The sequence below is a fragment of the Diadema antillarum genome, unplaced genomic scaffold (assembly GCF_040938485.1).
Source record: "Diadema antillarum isolate AM-2024a unplaced genomic scaffold, OU_Dant_1.0 seq00000809_RagTag, whole genome shotgun sequence".
Lineage (NCBI taxonomy): Eukaryota > Metazoa > Echinodermata > Echinoidea > Diadematoida > Diadematidae > Diadema > Diadema antillarum.
The window spans coordinates 488,150-506,584 of NW_027271689.1; the positions used below are offsets into that span (position 1 = coordinate 488,150).

Below are 18,435 nucleotides of genomic sequence, written 5' to 3' on the forward strand. Positions count from 1 at the left end.
TGTTTGTTGTTTTTTTTTTTGATAAAGGGAGCTCTGTAGAAGGCATACCCCAACTACTACAGTAAACTATGAATGATATTGCAGGAAAACTTATTTTAAGTGTCGAGCTGATGTCTACATACTGTATTACTTTCAAAGCAGGCATTTACTAATGGTGATTTCTTATCATCCCTGTCAACAACCCACTTATTTGAAGCGCAGTCCAACATTCCGTAACTAGTGGTACTGAAAATCGAAGCCCATTTGTAACTGTATCCATAATTGCCCTAAGGAGCTCCTTGCCCTAAACTCCAACACACATACTAAAAATCAAAAAGGTGAATAAATGCTCTTTGACAAATATTTTCTGCTGCTTTCTGATTTTCGTCCACCAGTTTCGAAGTATTTCAACATGTGTTTCTTCCCCTTCTTTATATGTATGAACTGCAGACACTTGATTGGGTAAAGATTTTGTAATCTTTTGTTTTTGTATTTGTATTTGTATTTGTATTTTTTTTTTACAGCCCTCGAGTTGTTTCTCTTTCCGCGTTCCGTATCACCCTCTGTTCTACGTTTGGCTCGCTCTCTCCCTCTCTCTCTCCCAATGCATGCATACATGTGTATATATTGGAATATACCAGGGAGGTGAGATCTTCCCACTTCCCTGGAATCCCACGAATGATTCCATGTGTGTCGGCCTATACGTTCTTCCGGTTCTCCTGTAAGTATCTGCCAATGTGTCTTTCTCTGTAAGCCTATATCTTTTCCCATTTCTTTATGTTATCTTCATACTTTCAACTATGAGTGCTCCTTCAACATTTTCTTTTAGAAATTGCACAACATTAATTTTAATTTCAGTTAATATCATTATTATCATTAATGTTCTTCTTCTTCTTCTTCTTATTATTATTATTATTATAATCATCATTATAATTATTGTTATTATCATCATCATCATCAGCTATCTAACGTGGAAAAGGTTCAAGGTATTGAATCTTTGAATTGTCCTCCTTTTATACATATTTTTGTTAATAAAGTGAGTTCTCTATAGAACATAAGCGATATATGTGCTAAGTAATGCACGTCAAAATGTATGCCAACCACACGGACAACGCTCAATAAATGCTCTAATGGCACTGTCATCATACACGGTATCGATAGTGTTTAGAGATCAATGTACGGTTTTACTTTGTATTTTCTGTAACCAAGGAGCTTCATTGCCTTGGTGTAACCATGGAGGTAGAAAGAGGTTTCTACCTCCATGGTGTAACACAACTAGCATGGCGTCGTTACGCGGGTTCGAAGTTCCCGCCATCAGTGTCATTCGCCAGTTACTACTAGTAGTACTAGGAAATTTGTAGGTCCATTGCGTCAAGCACATCCTTGAGCGCTGGGAGACTCACTGCGTGTGGATAAAGTGGACAAAATGACCGGACACATGCAATTCAGGGGACAATGCGCGCAACAACAGAGGCCATCGATCAAATCTGCACGATGGCGGGATACTAGTAACCGCGTTTAATTTGCTGGGAATTACGATGCTCACATGCATACACATCAGGGGACCGTTTCATGAAAGTTGTCAGCCCCGACAAAATGTCAATCTCCGACAGTTACCATAGTAACAGTCAGTGAGCAGAGCTTCACAGTCAATCAAAACCAAGGATTTTACTGAAACTGTCAGAGACTGACAACTTGTCAGGACCGACAACTTTCATGAAACGGTTCCCAGATGATTACTTTGTTTATGTCTCCAAGGCCGGTGGCCAGATACAATGTGTTCAAAATTGTCTTGCCGACTAAATCGGCTTTCACAATAGGTATGCCTATTTGATTTGCTGGTATTTACACACCTGTATAGGCTTTTGTCGAGGTATTTATACAGATTATTATATGAGCTAATGGTTTTACAGTTCCTCAAATATTGTTTTTATAGGATGATAGGGTGTGCATGTTGCCGTGTGTGTGTGTGTGTGTGTGTGTGTGTGTGTGTGTGCGTGTGCATGTGCGCGTGTTTCTCGCAAATGGCCTCGATTTCTTTTTTCTCTTGAGAAACGATGGAATACTGAAGTATTACGCCCAGTTTGGGGGAAATTACACGGGCTTTTTTGCGAGAAGATAATTATGTGTGTTAAAAAACCCCGCGTTCCGTTCTTTGATTAAAAAAAAAGAGTAACAATATAAGTTTGACATTATTTTGCACAATGTTTGTGTTTGGTGCATTTTTCCTTTGTATATAGACTGACATTATATTGTACAATGTTTGTGTATCCAATGCAGTTTGTCTTTGTGTAATGTTTTGTTTCTGTGAACGTGAACGTGAATTTTGTGATATAAAATTGAACGAAATTCGAATAAAGAACTAATAAAAAAAAAGGTGGAGTATTATGAGAAAGAGAAAGCTCTTATACCCCTTGAGAGAGAGAGGAAAAAAAGTATATATAGGCAGCATGGACTAGTATAGCTGAAGGCCGTGTCACATCACCATTCCGGGCAAGCTACGCGGGCTTGTAGTTTGCAGCACGTAGAAGATTTTCTGCGGGCGAACAAGAATGTTTGCAATTTTCATTCATGCCTTGTCATACCGTACGGGGGAACTTCTGCGGCTTGACTTGCGGGGAAACAAATTTACTCCCCGGAGCTCTCCGCAGTTGGTCCGCACCTGACAGTATCTAGTGCGTAGTTGCCCGGCGGTGCTCAGGCAAGTCCGATTTTCTAACCGCAGCCAAGTTTTGAGCATGACCAAAACTTTTTCCGGGTGAGTCGCGGGAATGCCCGTAGAGGTCCACGCAGAACGTCAGTAGGAGACCCTTAGCGGCAGTACTTCCCAGGCAATTCCCACGTAGGTACTTCGCAGTCCCGTATGCGGCCAAGATAATGAAATTCTGTGAGATTTCAGCCATTCCACAAGAGGAATTCCTTCACTGTGTTGTCAGCCCCCACGCAACTGGTACAAAGGTCACACAGTATACTCGCAAGTATAACGCGTCCAGCAAGTAAGACACATGCGCTGACTCGCACAAATCCTTTTCCGCCCTCAGGAATGTCCGGTATAATATAATATGCTAGAAAATCCCTACACGTAACAAGCCCGAGCAGCTTGCCCGGAAAGGTGTGACAGGGCCTAAACACGGGCGGTTTGCGGGTAAAAAAATATGCGTGCGCACCTCCGGGCGACTACTTTTGAGATAGGCCCTACATGCTGGGTACTGTCGCAGTGGCGGATCCAGAGGGGGGCGCAACCGGCGCACGCCCCCCCCTTTATTTTTCGTAAAAAACAAAAGAAATAAAAAGAAAAACAATGAAATGAAACCCGGAAGTGGCACCAGAAATATTAGTCACGCCCCCCCCCCCCCCCCCCCCCCCCCCCTTTACAGAATTCCTGGATCCGCCCCTGCTGTCGGGGACCTCGGGTAGTCAAAATTGTTCTTTGCAAGTCCCACGCAAGGCTGGTGTGACACGGCCTTTAGGAGGTAGGCGTGCTCGCCTAGACCTCATTGGTATAGCACTGGTGCATGTACTCTAAAAACTGAGTAAAGTATGGTGGCTCACGTGGCTGCTTTCGGTTTCTATAACATGCAGATAATGTACAGAGGCAACCACTGGATAAGTGATGATTATATCGGTATATCAGGATGCGAAGAATGATATAGTATTAAGCCTACTTATTTCCTTGAACGAATTATTTTAGTTATGCTGAATTCGACGAAATGATATCCTCCTTTTCCTACTTCAGTATTCCATTCGTAAGAAGGCGCAAGGGGTTCGAATAACGCGTCGGCCCTAATCAATAATATCAGCATCTTAAAGTCACTTAGTATACCTGACGGGTGCACCTGTACTTTTTATCTAGTATTTAAAGTAATAGACTGTATGTCAGCCATGTTAGTAAACGTTCAGTGATTAAACTCTGGTGATAATCTCGCACATGGTCATAATAGGTAGATGCAACTCAGCGATATCGACACCTGTGTGATGTGTGTACTGATCTCCATGTATGGAATGATGACTTAAGTGCATGTAGCTAATATGGTAGCTCCATGATGTGAGTGACAATTAAAATGGAACAATGCTATTCCCGAAGATGAGTATATTATTTGCCCTATACCACTCAGAGGCGGATCCAGGAATTCCGTAAAGAGGAGGCGCCTTTACAAAATTAAAAGGAGGGAGGGGGGGGGGGGGGGCGCACGCACCACTTTTTTTTTAATTTCTTTTGTTATAAAAAAATAAAGGGGGATCCGCCACTGCGATTGCAGTGTCGTTGATGACAACATCAGACTTATTATAATAAAATTGAAACAAAATAATTTACAAACTCTTCTCCGAATAGGTGGTGATGATGACGAAGGTGATGATGATATACATTTATTATGTACACGTATAGCATGTTTAGTTACTGTATACAGTATAGTCGCATGACTAATTTTGTATGATAACAATCAAAGGGAAGAAATGGTAAAAGAAAAAAAAGAGTAATAACAATAATGACTGATATTTCTGTCCCGATCAGAAAAATTGAAATGTAAAGAACGTGAACGGAACAAAATTGTTCCTTATATTTTTCGACGTAGGTTATGATTATAACTACGGCATCATTAATGTTTGACATAAAAATAAAAAACACAAACAAACAAACAAACAAACAAAACAAAACAAATAAAGAACAGTCACGACTTTGATGTGGACACAATAAACACACAAAAATGTTACTTGGTACAATACACACACCACAAACAAGGTCATCACCACCAATATGCACAAACACACACACACACACACACACACACTTTACTTTACTTACTTACTTTTACTTTTCCGGAACGATGGTGTATAGGACAGAGCCTGTTCATCGATCAGGTAGAGTTATCTCTTGATGCTCTCTTTCCAATCAAGCAATAAAATTGTCCAGCGCTGTTACCCTTCTAATACAATTAACAGCTCAACTTCTATTGCGTATTGTGTTATTACCAAAAATGGCCTATGGCAGGAGTTGACAGCTACTGGAGACCAAGAGCACGTATCATGTCACATTACGTCATGTAATGACTATAATCAGTCATAATCAAACACAACATCTTTCCAGTGCTTGTCTATAGCCTATTCTTAAAGGCATTTATGGAACAAGCAGAGACCACTTCTTCTGGGAGAGAGTTCCACATACCAACAACTCTGTTAGCAAAGAAATACTTTCTGACATCTAACCTTGCAAACCGTTTTCCCAGTTTCATGGAATGACCACGTGTTCGTCCATTACTATTATGAGAGAACATGTCAAACTTTGTGTGATAGTGTCCATGTAGATACTTGTACACATCAATCATGTCCCCTCTTTTTCGCCTGTAACTGAGAGATGGCAGTGAAAGGTGATGTAGACGATCAGAGTAGGACAAATGCCTAATCCCCAGGATCATTTTAGTCGCCCTTCTCTGAACACTTTCAAGTCTTCTTTGTTCACCTAGCTTGAAAGGTGACCACACAGCTTGACCATATTCCAAAATGGGTCTCACAATGCCTTTAAACAAGAGCCTAACAGTATCCTCATCCAAATATGTAAAGGATTTCCTAATAATTCCTTGTTTGTTTGTTTGTTTTATTTCCGTCATAAACATACATACAGATATAAAAGACAACATATAAGGTACAGGGAAAATGATACATCATGCATAAAAATGAAGCATACATACAAAGCAAATGAATAATGTGACACATCATCGATATACAAAAAAAAAAATGAAGAAATAGAATGTACAGTAGGATTATATAGAGAGATAACGGCTGGATAGCCCATAATCAGCTGCACTTTTCTGGTGCCGCTGGTCTTCCATGGGGACCAGTTATAAAGGGTTATGGAAAAGAAAAAAAAAGAATAGAAGATTACATAATTATATAAATACAACATTATAATATATTTATAGTCTCATGAAAATTTATAATGCAATAATCATACAAAATCTCAGGGCAAAGTACGCTTTATTGAAAAGTGTAGATAAATTTCTCGTGTATCAGACAAAAGTATATATATATAGATATGTTTACAAAGATGAAATTAAACCAATTCAAAAAGGGACCGTTTAAAATCCTTCAGTGACTTGCAGTCACGGACAGCATGAGGAAGGCTGTTATATAGTTTGGCTCCCCTGTAGAAAAATGCACGTTTGCAAAAGTTTGTCCGAGGTTTTGGAAGGCTGAGGCTATAGTACCGAAATTGGTAGGGTTTGGGGGAATAAAATATATTTTCGTGTAAATGGGTAGGTGTTAAATCATTCAAAATCTTGAAAATCATTACTCCGACATGAAACTTTTGACGGGATTTTAACATTTCCCACTGTAATATATCATGTATTAACCTGACAGAAAAATGTAATTTAGGATTAACCTTCAGAATAATTCTTCCTGCTCTATTTTGCAGTTTTTGCAATTGATTTATATGCTTTTCACAAGAAGACTCCCAAATAACATTTGCATAATCCAAATGAGGAAGAATAACATTGCGATATATCAAATTCAAAGAATTTCTGTTTATGAAATATGTCAAACGACGAAGGAAGGAAATCATACGGCCTACTTTTTCACACAGATAATTTACATGAACGTCCCATCTGAGTTCATCATCAATGTACAATCCTAAATACTTCAAACTTTTAACCTGATTAATTTCATATCCTTTTATACTTAAATCCAAACTATTATATCTTTTCAACATATATCGATTACCAATTAACATACTCACAGTTTTATCATAATTAATTTTCAATTTGTTCTTACACATCCAACTATCTAATACAAATAGTTCCTTATTCAATATTGTTTGTACTTTTTGTGGGTCTTTGTGAGAAAAATAAATAACTGTGTCATCCGCATATAAATGCACATTACATGAATCAAATATGGAAGGTAAGTCGTTAATAAATATGATAAACAACAATGGACCCAATATCGATCCCTGTGGCACACCGAGCTTAATATCCAGTTCTTCAGAGGTACAATTTCCTATACTAGTTACTATTTTTCTGTCAAATAAGTAATTTTCAAACCATTTAAGGGTGGGGCCGTTAATACCTATTGTGAAAAGTTTATGCAGCAGACATTTAGGGTTGATCATATCAAAAGCTTTTTGCAAATCTACAAAAACTGCACCAGTGTATAATCCGTTATCCAAAGACTTCAACCATTCATCGGTTACTTTAATCAGTGCCGTGGAGGTTGAATGTTTTGGCCGAAATCCGGATTGTTCCATTTTGAGTATATCATTTCTACTTAAATGTTGAAGTAATTGTTTTTGTATAATCTTTTCAAGAATTTTTGATAGACACGATAAAATAGAAATTGGTCTGTAATTGTTTGGCATCAATCTATCACCCTTTTTATGTAGAGGAATGATTTTTGCTATCTTCCATTTATTTGGAACTTTTCCTTGAGTTATAGATTTATTAATCAAAAAAGTTATTGGTCGAACAATTGCATCCTTTGACATTTTTAGGATATTTACTGATATTCCATCTAATCCGACTGACTTCTTATTTTCTAATTGTTCTATTTCCTTTGAAACTTCACTTTCACTTACAGTAGAAAACGTTAATGGATATTGCACACATGGTTCGCAAGTGGCAGTATCAGTACAGATTCTGTCTACAGGTTCTACTACAGTATCAGCTGATTCAGAAATCAAACTGGTTGCAACATTGGCAAAATGGTGATTAAATTCGTTTGCCATACTTTGACACTGACTGGGTGGAGGCTGAGAGGAAGAACATATTTGGGGTAATACTGATGATAATGTTTTCCATGAGTTACCATAACTTTGATCTTTAGTTAATTGTGCCATAAAATATTTGCGTTTAGACTTCATAATAAAAGATGTTACTTTATTTTTTGATTTACGATATTCTTTCCAGATACTCTCATCTTTGGTTCTTGTTGCTTTCCTTTTTAATAAATATCTTTCCTTCATTAATTTAAAAATTGTTTCGTTTAACCATGGTGATTGAGTTTTCCGAACTCTCTTGGTTTTTACGGGCATATGCTTATCAACAACTTCAAATAATAATTTTTCAAATTTTCCAGTACATTTATCAATACAATCCTCCTCTTCAACTTCCACCCAGTTCTGTTTTAACAGCTTATTTGACTTTGCAACAGCTTGGGAAATATGGTCCTTGAATGTCAATATTATTGTGAGTCCACTAAAACACCCAAATCCTTCTCAGCTTTTGTTTGAGCCAAGACAATTATTGTGTCAGACCCTTTCTTCATGACATATTGGGAGTCTGAACATGACCGACCAATTTTCATTACAACACATTATTTGTCAGGGTGGAAACGAAGCTGCCATCTATCTGCCCATGACTCAAGTGCCTCTAGGTCCTCTTGCAGCTGCTCAGTAGCTCCTGCTTATCTGAGCGCACATACAACTTTGTGTCATCTGCAAAGAGTTTTGAGCTAGACCGAACACATGTTGGGAGGTCATTATGTACACTACAAACAGAATCGGGCCAAGTACACTCCCTTGTGGTACTCCACTTGAGACAGCTGACCAACCTGATTTCTGACCATGACACTGACCACGACCCTCTGGCGTCTGCCAAGTAAAAAAGATCTAATCCAAGCAAGGACTTTGCCCTGAATGCCATATGCCTCCAATTTACAGAGCAAGCGCAGGTGGGGAACGGTATCAAAAGCTTTCATTAGATCCATATACACAACATCAACAGTACTTGTGTCCATTCATCCAACACTTCCAACAAGTTTGTCATGCATGACCGCCCAGCAATGAAACCATGCTGATGATCAGAAAGAAGATCATTCCTTTGGAGATGATTAACAACTTGCTTTCTCAGCAGGCTTTCAAACAACTTACACACCACACTGGTTAAGCTTACTGGCCTATAGTTTTTTTTTCCATCTGCCTTACTACTCCTCTTGAAAATCGGAGTCACGTTAGCACTCTTCCAATCCTTTGGTAAATTACCTGTTTCAACACTGTAAAAACATCGGTGTTAGATTTAACACCACGGGTGTTAAATCTAACACCGATCAAACTTCAACTACCGGTGGGTCCGGCATATCCTCCAGATCCTCTTGTGTAAATACTGATGTGAATACACCTTGCAATACCTCTGCTTTCTCTTTGCTTGAAGAGGTGATGCTCCCATCACTTTTCTTAAGATTGGCAACAGACTCACGAACAGTAGTCTTCGATTTCACATACGACCAAAAAGCTTTAGGGCACTGTTTTGATCCAGATGCTATACGACTTTCAAAGTTACGAACTGCTTTTCTACACGCCCATATGGCTTGATTCCGTGCACGAGTGTAGCACAGTCTTTGCATATTGATATCATGACTACTGTACTGTGAGTTAGTCTGCACTCTCAACATATCTTGTAGCTTTCTAAATTGTCTATGTTTTTCCCTTACTAGATTGAGAGTGCTAGCATCCATCCATGATTTCTTCTTCTCGCCTTTCTTAAGATCCTTATTTGGTGTGTATCTATCTAGTACAGAATTTACCTTTTCTTTAAAAAACAGCCAGGAATCATCCACAGATCCTGAACCGAGTTCCGCCTCCCAGTCAACGGCACCAAGGGTATCCCGCATTGCGTCATAATCTGCCTTGTTGCACAGGTATTTTACTTCCCTTCCAGTTCCATCATTTCCACATAACTTCATCTCAAAGATAAGGGTATAATGATCACTTTTTCCAATGGGCGCTGAGGTTGTGATGCCAGATATTGACTCTTCCATACTAGTAAATATCAGGTCCAGAATATTTGCACGTTGCCCCGACCGGTACCTGGTCGGTTCAGATTGATGTTGAACAAGGAAACTGTCTCTAGTGCTTTCTAATACTCACTATGGTCTGCACTTACATTGCATGACTCCGTACTCCAATCAATTTCAGGGAAATTGAAGTCCCCTAAAATCAAAATCTCGTGAAAGTTATGTGATCCAATATTACTCATTGTTGAAAACAAACATTAATTCTCTGTTTCACTGCTATTTGGACTGCGGTAAAACAGCGCAATAAGAAGATTCTTCTTGTCACTAAAGCTTATTTCTGGAAATACAGCATCCCTATAATTATGTGAAGACAAACCCGAAAACACCTCAGGTTTCAAATAACAAGAAATATACAAACACTCACCTCTACCATCTTCTTGCAGATTGTGAAATACCTCATACCCATCAAGCTGAATTTCAGCCAAAGACAAACTGTAATGTGAATTTTTAGGTTTAACTTCTGTAACACCAATAACATGTGGACAATGAACAGATATAAGAGCTTGTAACTCATGCCTCTTATTTAACAACGTATACATTAGTATCATATATACACTTGAGATTATCTGCGTGCCCTCCTACTTGCCGATCTCTGGGAAGTCTTGACGACTAGCCAGATCCGGCATCTCTGGAACCTGCCTCTCCCGAGGCGGGGTTTGACTTTGAGGCACCTGTGCTGTGCTCTGAGGCGACACACACACACATCAATATTATTATACAGTACAGAATGATACACACAAGGCGGGTGCGATGACAACGCCGGCCGGCCGGTCGACTCGCTCTGCGTGCCCCCGTATTAGACCAGGCGTCCACTAGGGTGCGGACAAGACGCGGACAAGACCCGGAATGCAAATTTGGTATTCCGCACTCCTTCGGCAACCTGTCCGCACGTTCCTGAACGTGTCCGCTCACTGTCCTAAACATGTCCGGGCGTTTCCGCACCTTCGGGAGAGAGAAAAATTTCCGCGTCCAAATTTTGATCGAGACCAAAATTTGGACGCGGAAATGAACTTCCTGACACCTTCGGCGACTTGTCCTGACGATGTCCTGAGGATGTCCCGCTTGTCCGGAACCCTTCCGCTCCTTCCGCACACGCTCCGGAAAGAATCCTGCGGTGTGGGGAAGCTTCGCGAATGAAAGCGGAAGACACCAGGAATGTTTTAGGACAGCGCGGAGCCGATGCGGATCTTATAGGGCTCACACCCATAAATATTTCCCCATAGGGACGTGTGTTAAAAATCAAATTTCAAAAAATTCTGTAAAATAGCTGGGAGAAATGAGGTGTTTCAGCTTCACTAACCTGGATAAGTTAGATGTACCCTTTCATCCATCAAATTCTCAGGGTGGATAATTCAGTTCAAATTCTGTTCAGGGGTACGAAAAGCCAGACTACGAGTTCTTGTCACTCAAAAAGTCACCCATTTTCCGTGCACGTACCCAATGAAATATAGTCCCCTCAAATTCCACCAGAAAAGCTTTCATCTTCTAACCAAAATGCAATTTGTAGAGGAATTCATACTCAATATCTACAGCTATTCAGTTTTTTGCCAATCTGCATCATTGATTTTTAATTAATTTTTTTCTTCATTTATTTTGGTATCTTTGGTACGAATTTGTGAAGGGGTTTCGGACATTCCATTGTATTTACGGGTGTGAGCCCTATATGCAAGTGTCCGGAACCGATGCGGAAATTATGTGATCCAGACACGAAAATGTCGACACTTTCCGCGAGCGTCATGCCAATGAAACGCAAAATGAGCAAGAAGGGAGGCGAGGCCCCCATGCAAATATCCCCATCACAGGCACACCTTTCGTCTAGTGATAAAGAACAGGTAAATCTAAGGAGTTCCCGGTCCCAGAAGGCAAAGAAGAAGGTAGTAGAGACTGTGTCAATAGCAACCAGAAAGAAGTGAAATCAGTCCTCCTAACCTCCTAGTGAGTTTATGTTGATTTGATCTTTTCAGAAATTATTTTTCATCTGAGTGACTTTCCTGGTTCCTATTACTTACTATGGTACATTTTCCTTTATGTTGTTTTCTTATCTTATTTGCAAACAAACGAGGTTGTCCCATGTGACAGCCCAGCTGAAAAATCCAAAAGTAGGTGGAAATACACTCAGAAAAAAAAGCATAGAATTTTCGGCTAAATGTTAATGTATTATATAAACATGAACAAGTTGTTATTCATAAGTAAATGCTCTCTAATGATACAACATATTGTGAACAAAGGACAAATTCATCACACTAAAAAGCATGAATTCAATTCAAAAGATATACCTGTGGTCTCATTACAATGTATTGAAGCCCAAAATAACAATGAAAGCTAAAGATAATGGAGGAAAATGAAGAATTTTCTGTCAATTCAAAATTCAAGTGAAATGAGAGAAAAAGCAATAAATTATGAACTCGAAAAAGTGTTAAATTTCTGTCTGTCTTTTTTTTTTTTTGCTGAGTGTTAAGTACACATTAAGCATTACAAATCATTTCAGAAATATTCTTTACCTGAATGATTTTCGTAGTTGTTATTACCTAATAATTTTATCTTCTCGTTTTGTTTTAGTTGCAAATAAACTCGATTGTCCAATTTGACAGCCCAACTGAACCCCCCCCCCAAAAAAAAAGTGAATTAAAGTAGGTTAAGAATATTTCCCCATTTATACACTTCATTGACAATAGGCTAGTAAGCTCTCAGCATGAAAAAAAAAATTCTCGGACTTGAATCATTGCAAAATGTTCAAAAGTGATCAAAATAAGAGAGAGTTAGAGATGCACAAAGGTAAAAATGTATGTAAAAATGTTTTATGTATATATATATATATATATATATATATATGTATATATATATATACATGGTTCAAAAAGTTTGCGAATACCATCCATGTGACTGTAGGCAGAGAAAAGATTGTTCTCCCAGATGAGACAAATAAAAAAAAAAATGAGTCGTCAGCCGACATGCAGACAATCCTGTTTTTCGACTTTCGGTGGTCACATTTGTAAAATAATATTGACCAATCATATCAATATAATATCAGTAGCTACTGCGGAAGCACAACAAGGAGCATCAACGAAGGCTAGCAGTCAAATGAGGAAAAGTCAAAGTCAGCTCCAAATTTATACCTTTCCATTTTCCCGGCATTGTCCGCAGTTTGTCCGCTTGCCTATCTTATGTTGTCCGGAAGGCATCCTGATTGTCCGCGTTCATTCCTGGTGTAATCCTAGATGCTTCCGCGCTGCCCGGCTACGATTAGCATATTCCGAGGTATTTCGCGCTCTTCCGGAGTGATTCCTAGGAATGTCCGCAGTCAGTCCGCGGACAGTCCGCGGACAGTCCGCGGACAGTCCTAGGAATGTCCCAGGACAAGCCGATTCACAAAATTATTCCGCGTCTGTCGCGGACAGGATGCCGAAATGACAAAAGTTGCTTCCGTAACCCTTCCGGGGCTTGTCCGCGCCCAAGTGGACGTCCGCCCATAATATAGCGCGTTTACCCCACAAACCTGTTGGCCGGCGAGTGGAGCGAGCCGCCTTTATCCACTCGTTCAGGGATGTGTACTTTTGTCGTTGTTGTTGCTTTATATTCTTTGACAAATTTGCGTACAAATTTGACGCAGAAAATACACACGGCACCAAGGCAAGCCTCGTTAATATTAAGTAACTATTCTACTTGGTTACTTAATATTAACGAGGCTTGCCTTGGTGCCGTGTGTATTTTCTGCGTCAAATTTGTACGCAAATTTGTCAAAGAATATAAAGCAACAACAACGACAAAAGTACACATCCCTGAACGAGTGGATAAAGGCGGCTCGCTCCACTCGCCGGCCAACAGGTTTGTGGGGTAAACGCGCTATACGGGGGCACGCAGAGCGAGTCGCCTTGTTTAAAGGCTAGCCGGTCGGCGGCGTGGGCGTTTCACCGCAGAGAACATTCATTGTATATTGTGTGCCTTTATACCCAATTCCTATTCACCATCTTCCCCTTGCGTCGAGTGCTGTCCGACATTTTGAGCTAAATGCGGATAAATATGACGTCACACACACGTCATCCAGTGCTTTAGTGTGCATGCATTGATTACAATCAGCGATGCGTCTTTGCCCACGCGGCTTTTTTCTTCTTGCTTCCAAAATAATGAATTCGCAATCAGTTTGACATTCATATCGACTTCGCAATTAGCCTATACTGCATTGATCTCCAAAGATGAATGATATGAAATCTATTCGTTAATACATGATTTTGCCCGCAAAACACGAATATAGGTTACAATACGTGCTTTGCCAACAAATCACGAATGATAATGCTTCACCTAATGATAATGGGTTTAATTACCAACGGGTATCCATATTACTTACGGGGACTATGCATTCAGAGATTTCGTTATTCAACTTTAAAACGTAAACAAAATTGTCATTCATGGAACATAGGAACATCAACCCGGTGAGCTCGCAACACGTTTCATGTAGATATCTTTGCTTGAATATGTTGAATTATTCTGAATCCAAAATATTACACTATAGTCAACGAATCACACAGAGTATAATATAGATCTTGATCGGGGAATATCATTTGCTAAATCATTCATTTACACAAAGTAGTTTTATGTATAAATCAATAGGAAGATTAGGAGGCCATAATATCTGCCCATTATTTCATTTATTAAGCTATAAGTAAATATTGTGACCAATACCATGATCGCAGTACTGCTACAAAACTGTTGCTGTTTTATGTAAATGTATAGTCTTGAAAGCAGACATTAAAGAGTTCGTGGAACAAGATCATAGTATACATTACTATATAGGTGGTTATATTTATGTTATGAATAATCCTGTAGCAAAAATAATAAGGCCTCTTAATATTTTTTCAACAAAATATGAGTCAATTAAGAAATGACATTACTACCTCGCATTATACACGCACGAGTATAACAAAATAATATTTTGTGATACGTAGATAATATATATCTTATATATATATATGTTTATATATTTATACATATATATAAAACATATATATATATATATATATATATATATATATATTATACAGTATACACATGGGTACAACTTAGTGCTCGAATAAACTTCGTGTTTTGCAAATGTGACTGCGGCTATAATACAGTGCTCTGCGACGAAAACACACTGTTAAACTTTCATATTGTTTGGCACTATAGCTTTTCTTGCTATTAGTGTATACAGTTTACAAGAAAGCAGAAACCATTTTCACGGTTTATTGTATATATGGAGTTCACTTATACCCTTGCAACATGATTATATAACCAAGGAAGTATAAAAGAAGGTTCAAACTCCTTGCTATAACCAAAGAGGCATTGATACTTCAAATGTCTCTACCACGTGGTTTTCGTTGTGGATATCAGGTGCGCGGGTATAGTAAAGACCAATGTACTTTTTACTGGAAGTCACCGTATGAGAACTGATAGTTGCGTTTGATTTCAGTCCTGATTCCTGGTGTGTAATGAGCTAACCGAGAGTACTAGTACATGGTGTCATTTTACGTCGGGTTATAATGAGTGCCGTGTGTATTATCTGGACTTTATCCAAAAGTTATATACGCGTACCAAAATGACCGTTATATGATAGCCATTGGTATAGCTTCCTCATTGCTCCGTGTATTACCACATTAGTTTCTTCCCCTCATTTAGGAGGGAAGCTTTATATATTTTGCCGTTGTATATATTTACCACGTGACTGCAGGCAGATTACTCGAAAGAATAGTTGTCTTTCTAACAAAAACGGATCAAAAATATATCTCCGGCAAACTATTTATTATAGGTGGACTATACATAAGCATCAGTCACTGGAGACGGATTAATGCGCGGCGACATCAACCATTTTGAGACGCGTCCACGTGGTCGTGCCGGTCGAAACGCATACAATGTGCGTTTTATGATTAGCATGTGTGTTTTGGGCATACGTTCGTAGCTGGAAGGTGTGTGTGTGAGAGAGAGACATAACAGTCTTCACAAAGATAAGAGAGATATACTAGAATATCCGTCCCCCCAACACACACACACACACACACACACACACACACACACACACACATACAGACTTCACATTATAAGTGAACACTGAAGCCACAATAGCCATGTATACTATGGTTCTTACTTTTTTACGGAATAATATTAATAAAAAGAATATTCCACTAAAGATCTGTACCATAACATCGTTGAACTTCAATTCTACATAGTTAATTATGCAAAAGCTTCAATTGTGTTAGAGGGGAATACTCTCCTCGAATACCCTCCCCTTGCTTGGTCACTTGTTTTCACGCTTACATGTTTCCCAAAATATTAAACATGATTACTCTTGCCCCTCCCCCACAAAAATTATAATCAATCAATTTAAAAAAAAACCCTACGTACGGCTATGCATTAATTGACTTTACTATTCGCAATCATCATTTACAGCATACTCAAGTATCTAAAAAATATATATAAACTGATCTCGTTCTTCACCATGTGAGTCAGAATTCGTCGTTATGAATATGGATATTTCCCCACTTACCGTTTTCATCTGTTGATCGAGACGCTGGAATATACATTTCAGCCGCTTCATCTCTGCGTTTCCAAGCGGAGACCAACAAAAATTCCAACAAGGTGCGATCCGTGAAAAGAAGGAATGTGAGGACAGTTTGTTTTGACGAGTAGGTTTCACTCACTGAGGGTTGTACATTTATTTATTGTATTGATCGATCCACGTCTGCGATTTGTCACGTGGTCGGATTTCTCCGCACAGGAGTACGTCCTTCAACGTCAGCAATTAGGGATAAGTGCGGGTACTCGGGAACCTTTCATGACTCGTTAATGGCGGTTAAGATGCAGCAGCTTTGCTTCTACATCTTCTATGGACGAGTCAAATTAGCCGTTCTAAAATGGACCAAAGCGGAGAAGGCAGTGATAATCGCCATGACGTGCATCCCACTCCACTCTTCCATTATTCTCTCCGGGCGACTCGGCGCGTTTTCACTTTCACTGCCACTCACCATTTCCCATCTCAATCACGGTTGACTTTCTGTTGTGGAGCGCACTAAGGGTAAACAGGTTGCAAGATGTGGAGGAATGATTTATCAAAGATTAATCCCGATGACCGGAGGAATCGGGACAAGGTTTGGAGTGACACTAGTCACGGAAGGCAAAGATTGTGACGTACTAAGAGATAATCAGAAGGACGTCAAAGGAAACATTTCTAAATAAAGGATATTTAGGGTCAAATAAATACCGATAGTACAGTGCACTCCCGTTATAACGAACACGGTTATAACGAAATTTCGTTATAACGAAGTAAATCTTCTGGTCCCAAATTTATCACCATTAAAGTCTATGGTAAAAAAATTCGCTTATAACGAACACTGTTATAGCGAAATTTCCGTTATAACGAAGTCTTTTCCGAGTGCCACAGACAAAGAAAGACAAAAGAAATGTGCTCCGTTATAACGAAATGCGAATTGCTTTCGAAAATACCTAGCGGAACAAGCATTTATAGCGTCTCTGCATGGATGAACGCTTCACACCACTGTGTTTTCGCTCTTTGTGTCACGCACAGTTTCTGAGGGGAACTTGCGTTTATTATTGTGATACAGTTATCCCATCACATTTCACATAGCTTTCCGATGTATGATGAGTATTCAGCAAACAGAATATGATATATATATATATATATATATATATATATATATATATATATATATATGGTTTCCTTGTTTTCGTTAATATTGTATTTGTTCGGTTATAACGAAATTTCGTTATAACGAAAGAAAACTGCCGGTCCCGAGCATTTCGTTATAACGGGAGTGCACTGTATTAAAAGAACAGCGACGGAGATAATATTATGTTTGTCTTGAATGCAAACAAAGTGAGAGCAAAGATGGGTAAAACAAGGAGATTGATTTCATCTCACAAATGTGACTTCAAGTAAAATATTATGGCAAACTGGAACAAGGAAACTGATGATACAGGCAAAAAATACTAATACACAGCGGTTTTTATATTGTGTTTTTTTTTTCAATCTCTCGGAGCATTCCACGGATATACAGCATTACACAATCGCCACGGAGAGGGAGCATAAAATTATATAGGCCTTACCAGCAATATCATATACGTAGTACTTTTATGAATTTGTCAGTAATTATGCAAGGATGGGCAAATTGTAGTGTGATGTGAAGGCCCGTGACTATATCAAACTTTAGTTATACAGAAATAAATCGCAATGTATTTTTCCCTTCAAATTGAGAGAGAGAGAGACAGACAAAAAAAACCACCAACAACAACAAAACCTTACTTCCAAGCAAAGCAAGTGGTGTGGTCAGGATGTCATTAAGCTTTCCAACTAGACTGTGGGCCTACACAAGGCGACTAAAACAACAACAACAAACAAACAAACAAACACAGAAAATTGAGAGCAAAGACAAACGCAAATACAAAATAATGAAAAAATACCTTTGTCTCTTTCCCTAACCTCTTCCAATAAATAGAACCTCATTTATGAGCAAGAATACAAGGCCTGAAGAGCTATGCAAAGAAAAAACATTTTAAAAGGGTACATTTTCATTTGGTATGGGAATCATTTAACATTTTGTCCGGGAGAAGTTGCTAAAACTAACAGGATTAACAAGTTAATAAGTAAAAGATTACATCTGGTCAAAATTCCACTATGTTCACAAA

The 18,435-nt window shown here is 38.9% G+C and overlaps 1 protein-coding gene across 1 annotated transcript in view; it reads right to left on the reverse strand.

Annotated features, from left to right (window-relative positions):
- Positions 1 to 10,340: 10,340 nt before the first annotated feature.
- Positions 10,341 to 18,435, reverse strand: part of LOC139739608 (uncharacterized) — a 42,367-nt gene continuing 34,272 nt past the window's right edge. The window contains exon 7 of the mRNA XM_071650210.1: positions 10,341 to 10,445. Within this exon, the coding sequence (XP_071506311.1) occupies positions 10,341 to 10,445 (105 nt within the window). The remainder of the gene's footprint in view (positions 10,446 to 18,435) is intronic.